The sequence below is a fragment of the Colobus angolensis genome, unplaced genomic scaffold, assembly GCF_000951035.1.
Source record: "Colobus angolensis palliatus isolate OR3802 unplaced genomic scaffold, Cang.pa_1.0 Scaffold199, whole genome shotgun sequence".
Taxonomy (NCBI): Eukaryota; Metazoa; Chordata; class Mammalia; order Primates; family Cercopithecidae; genus Colobus; species Colobus angolensis.
Genome location: NW_012115143.1, coordinates 444,068 through 450,083, shown reverse-complemented (window position 1 = coordinate 450,083; position 6,016 = coordinate 444,068). Strand labels below are relative to the sequence as shown.

Sequence of the window (6,016 nt, the reverse complement as noted above, 5' to 3'; positions counted from 1 at the left end):
ATTTTTAGTAGAGACGGGGTTTCACCATGTTGGTTAGGCTGGTCTCAAACTCCTGACCTCATGATCCGCCTGCCTCAGCCTCCCAAAGTGCTGGGATTACAGGCATGAGCCACTGTGCCCAGCCAAAACTGAATATTTTCACACTTAACCTTTAATGCCTAGCTCTATTCTTGGCACATAATAAGAACTTGATAAATATTTGGTGAATGAATGAGTTAACTTCTCTGCATTCTTCAGCATGAAATTAATCATACTTCTTCGGCAGTATTTTGCAGTTCAAGTGAGAAATTGTTTGAGGGACTTCACACAGGATGCAGTAAATAGCAATAACACAACAAGTGTAGTAGCCCTTTATTATTGTAGATGTGAATACCCATTCTCTATGGCATTCTGGCTGTATATACTGTAGAGTGACAAAGGGATAGACATTTATAGCTTTTTGAGTTTTGTGCATGTGTATGTGCACATGTGTGCGTGTTTTTTTCTTTTTCTTTTTCTTTTTGAGACAGAGTCTTGTTCTGTTGCCAGGCTGGAGTGCAATGGCACAATCTTGACTCACTGCAGCTTCCGCCTCCCAGGTTCGAGTGATTGTCCTGCCTCAGCCTCCTGAGTAGCTGGGACTATAGGCACACGCCGCCACGCCCAGCTAATTTTCGTATTTTTAGTAGAGACGGGGTTTCATCATGTTGGCCAGGATGGTCTTAATCTCCTGACCTGGTGAGCCGCCCACCTCAGCGTCTCAAAGTGCTGGGATTACAGGCGTGAGCCACCGCACCTGGCCATTTGCATGTTTTTAAGTGGCGGCTTTCCCACATATTTTCTTCCCTCTAAGGATGGAAAGGAGGGAATCTACTATAAATGTTCAAACTTTTCATTGGAACCAAACAAATCCACTGGGGAAGTGAGGGAGTGGACAGTGAAGATAAAGGAATGATTAAGCTGCTATGTTCAAGGTATTTTTTTAAAACTTTCTTATCTAGCATAGAGAGGCTCTGTTATGTTTGTAACTCCTATCTAGAATTAATTTGATGACTCTATGCTAGCCCTGTCCAAGACGTGGGTAAAGTAAGAGTTGTAGCTTACTCTTGAGAAACTATGGAGAAAAGAAGCCAAACAGTTGAAAAGTTGAGTGGTTTGACAGGTTTATTTAAAATGAACTTTAGTAAATTCTTTATAATGGGATGGAATTTAACCTACTTAGTTTACTCGTAAGTCTTTTGCTTGCTAAAGATAATACTTTCTAATCTTTTTGGAAAGCCACTTAAATATATCTTTTTAAGAATTCTTTTTATTGAAACATGAAATATATTAAAAAACACAGTCAATTATTAAGGAACTGATTTCAGTATTAAATTGAGAATAACCACAAACATATTTTGACGTAAGTAGTTTGAGCCTCAATTTTTGATTGAATAGGAACAGAGGAGTTTTTTCAAAGCAATCCTGCTTAGTTTTAATCTACTTTCTTTAATTTTGAAGGAGATGGACGAACACATGCGGAGCATGTTGCATCACAGGGAACTTGAGAACCTGAAGGGCAGGTATGGGAACGGCTCTCTTCTGTAAGTTTGTGAATGTGGGTGGATCTGAGTGCTGATGGTGCCTGTCAGTTTGTTTTGCAGTAATCCATCATAAGCAAATGTTGTCTTGTGGTGTAGAACAATCTTTTAGAATTAATACAAAGTATAGTAGATTTTTGGCATTCAAAAGAAGATAAACTCTGATACCTTTGGGCATCTCAAATATGTGAATTTGCAGCAGCCCTATCAAGTAGATTACAACAAAGGTGAGTTGGGATGAGCTAATTCTCTCATTAGTAAGCTTTGTCATTCCTACCTGCTAGCCTTACAACTAGGACATTTTGTATTTTTACTTCAGCAGTGTTACACATTATGCATGCCATAAACATTTAGAATTGCTGAAATTGTCTGAGACATCCAAAGTCTGCTAGACAGCACTCAATCTCATTGGTATAAACAAAATTGAAATATAAACCTTAAGTGTATTTAAGAATGCTGGCCAGGTGCAGTGGCTCATGCCTATAATCCCAACACTTTGGGAGCCCAGGGTGGAAGGATTACTTGAACCCAGGAGTTTGAGACCAGCCTGGGCAACATAGCGCAAGACCTTGTCTCTACAAATAAAGAAATTAGGTGGGTGTGGCAGCTAATAGCCTGTGGTCCCAGCTATTTGGGAGGCTTAGGTTCAGAGGATCACTTGAGCTTAGGTAGGTCCGGGCTACAGTGATTGTGCCACTGCCCTCCTGCCTGGGTGACACAGTGAGACCCTGTCTCAAAATAAATAAATAAATAATGAAGAAGAATGTTCTTCTGTGATTTAAAGCTTGAGATGTTTAAGGAAAGGAAATCTAAAAGTGGACACCTTTAAAAAATGAAATGTAGGCCGGGTGCAGTGGCTCATGCCTGTAATCCCAGCATTTTGGAAAACTGAGCCAGGCAGATTGCTTGAGCCCAGGAGTTCAAGACCAACCTGGACAACATGGGGAAACCCCATTGTATTAGTCTATTCTCATGCTGCTAATAAAGACATACCCGAGACTGGGTAATTTATAAAGGAGGGAGGTTTAATTGACTCACAGTTCCACGTGGCTGGGGAGGTCTCACGGTCATGGCGGAAGGTGAATGAGGAGCAGAGTTATGTCTTACATGGCAGCAGGCAAGAGAGCTTGTGCAGGGGAATTCCCATTTATAAAACCGTCAGATCTCCTGAGGCTTATTCACTAGTATGAGAACAGTATGGGAAACTGCCCCTATGATTCAGTTATCTCCACCTGGCCCTACCCTTGACATGTGAGGATTATTGCAATTCAAGGTGAGACAAACCATATCACCTGTCTCTATGCCCTACCCCACAAAAAACTCCAAAATTAGCTGGGCATAGTGGTGTGTGCCCGTAGTACCAGCTACTCATCAGCCTGAGGTGAGAAGATACTTGAGCCTGGGAATTGGAGGTTGCGGTGAGCCAAGATCACACCACCACACTCCAGCCTGGTGACAGTCAGAACCTGTCTCAAAACAAAAAACAAAACAAAAAAAAAGTAGCATGTGTGTATATTCCATGTCTTTTGTCTATTTGTGATTTCTTTTTTGATGTATTTGACTTCTGTCAATTTGAAGTTTGGAAACAGGATAGATGGAGAAACATTGGGAACCTAGGAAATAGGAATTATATCTTATCCCATGAATAAAAGTTAAAAAGTTAAAAGTTTTTTGTTTTTTTTTTTTTTCTTTGAGATGGAGTCTCGCTCTGTCTCCCAGGCTGGAGTGCAGTGGCGCCATCTCCACTCACTGCAGCCTCCGCCTCCTGGATTCAAGCAACTCTCCACCCTCCTGAGTAGCTGGGATTACAGGTGCTTGCCACCACGCATGGCTAATTTTTGTACTTTTGGTAGAGACGGGGTTTCACCATGTTGGTCAGGCTGGTCTCGAACTCCTGACCTTGTGATCCCCCCACCTCGGCCTCCCAAAGTGTTGGGATTACAGGCGTGAGCCACTGTGCCCGGCCAATAGTTACAAGTTTTGATCAGGATGTCAACCTAGGTCATTTGAAATTTATTTTTTTATGACCCACAGTTTAAGATTCTGTGGGCAAATTAATGTGTTATTAAACTTTCAGCATCTCTTTAGCCTATTAGTGGAATTTTTCCCTGCTCCCAGTCTCTTACTGTGTGAAGGTTAGGTCTTAGCAGCAATATAAAGGAGACTCACTCAAATTTAGTATGGGGAGCCCTTATTATTTTTAATATATACTTTTTTGAGACAGGGTCTCTCACTCTATCACCAGACTGGGGTGCCGTAGCACAATCACAGCTCACTGCAACCTCGAACTTCTGGGCTCAAACAATCCTCCCATCTTAGCTTACTGTGTGGCTGGGACTACAGGTGTGTGCCACCACACCCTTTTGGCTTTTAGTTTTGGCTTTTATTTTTCGTAAAGACAGGGTTCCATTCTGTCTTTTTTTTTATTATTATTTTATTTTTTATAAATTTGCTTTATTATAAGTATGTGAAGATCTTAATGCCATTGGCAAAAAAGCCATTTCTTTATTAGAATAGTTCAAGCTCACTCTTGCAACAAAATAAACCACATTCCATCAAGACACAGGAAAAAGGAATGCAGGGATTTAGGAATGCTATACTTGCTTCTCTTCAACTTTAGCAGAAAAAGTTGGAAAGTTCTTAAGATGTTCCCGACAGTAACTATGTTGTCTTAAGCAACAAGATCCTGGGGAGAGTGGGGGTCTGATGCGTGGGCCTTCAAGTTCTTCTCAAGGTGTTTCATCTTCTCAGCTCGGGCACGATGTTCTCGGTGAAACCATGCCAGGCACAGGAGCATGCTCTTCACCCGATTCTATACACTGGGCCGTCCAAAAACGGTGATTTCGACTAGGTTCCCAGAGCCCACTATGTCCACTGTCATCAGGGCCTGGCTCATCCACTCCATTTCTGGAATCATGGCTCTGTCCGGGCCAAAGAGCTCGTCTGCCAGCCATGGGTCTCTCAGTTCCTGCACCGGAAACCACCAGGCTCCATTCTGTCTTTTATTTGGCTTTTATTTTTTGTAAAGACAGGGTTCCACTCTGTTGCTCAGGGTGGTCTTGAATTCCTGGGCTCTAGCAGATCCTCCTGCCTCTGCCTTCCAAATTGGTGGAAAGACAGGCATGAGCCACTCTGCATGGCCAGAAGCCCTTATCATAATACCTTGAATATGTATGATCTCTACCTCATTAACATTCAAAGTCTATGAAATGCAGTCAACTTTTGATTAATCCCATTTTCTTTTTCTTTTTTTTTTTTTTTTTTTTTTTGAGACGGAGTCTCGCTCTGTCGCCCAGGCTGGAGTGCAGTGGCGCGATCTTGGCTCACTGCAGCCTCTACCTCCTGGGTTCAAGTGATTCTCCTGCTTCAGCCTCCTAAGTAGCTGGGAGTATAGGCATGTGCCACCACACCCAGCTAATTTTGTATTTTTAGTAGAGACGGGGTTTCACCATGTTGGTCAGGCTGGTCGAGAACTGCTGACCTCAGGTGATCCACCCACCTCGGTCTCCCAAAGTGTCAGGGTTACAGGCATGAGCCACCATGCCCCACCGAAGTTGTGTATATTAATGGGTTTTTTTCATTCTATTCTGTCACTAACTTGTCTTAGTTTTCAAGTCTGCAAGTGTTAATTTTAGTTACTGGCCAATCAGTTGTGGCTAGAAGAGGTAATGTGTAAAGCTACTCTTTCCTTATGAAGCATCTGTAGAGATAGGAAGGAACAATGGTCATCTTCAGTAAAATTGCCATTTAAAAGAAGTGTTTTGGCCGGGCACAGTGGCTCATGCCTGTAATCCCAGAACTTTGGAAGGTCGAGGCGGGCAGATTACCTGAGGTCAGGAGTTCGAGACCAGCCTGGCCAACATGGTGAAACCCCATCTCTACTTAAAATACAAAAAATTAGCTGGGTGTAGTGACGCATACCTGTAATCCAGGCTACTCAGGAGGCTGAGGCAGGAGAATCTCTTGAAACCTGGGAGGCAGAGGTTGCGGTGAGCCAAGATCGAGCCACTACTCTCCAACCTGGGCGACAGAGTGACCTGTATATAATGACCTGTATATAATGAAAAAATGTCAATGCACCCACTGCTTACAATGTGACATGGTGTTTGAAGCATTAGCTTTGGTGTCAGATCTGCCTGGGTTTGAATCCCACTTTGACCACTTGATTATTTGAGACTCTGAGAGGGCAAGACTGAATATTTTGTTTGTTTGTTTGTTTTTTGAGACAGAGTCTCACTCTTGTTGCCCAGGCTGGAGTGCAGTGGCACGATCTCGGCTTACTGCAACCTCCGCCTTCCCGGGTTCAAGCGATTCTCCTGCCTCAGCCTTCCAAGTAGCTGGGATTACAGGCGCCCACAACCATGCCCAGCTAGTGTTGTGTGTGTGTGTGTGTGTTTTTTTTTTGTATTTTTAGTAGAGACGGGGTTTCACCATGTTGGTTAGGCTGGTCTCAAACT

At 43.0% G+C, this 6,016-nt stretch overlaps 1 protein-coding gene across 2 annotated transcripts in view; it reads left to right on the top strand.

Moving 5' to 3' along the window:
• The window catches only part of ZNF106 (zinc finger protein 106), a 60,381-nt gene that overhangs the window by 3,974 nt on the left and 50,391 nt on the right, over nt 1-6,016 (top strand). For both annotated transcript variants that reach the window (XM_011941104.1, XM_011941105.1), the window contains exon 2: nt 1,480-1,541. In XM_011941104.1, the coding sequence (XP_011796494.1) occupies nt 1,480-1,541 (62 nt within the window). The remainder of the gene's footprint in view (nt 1-1,479; nt 1,542-6,016) is intronic.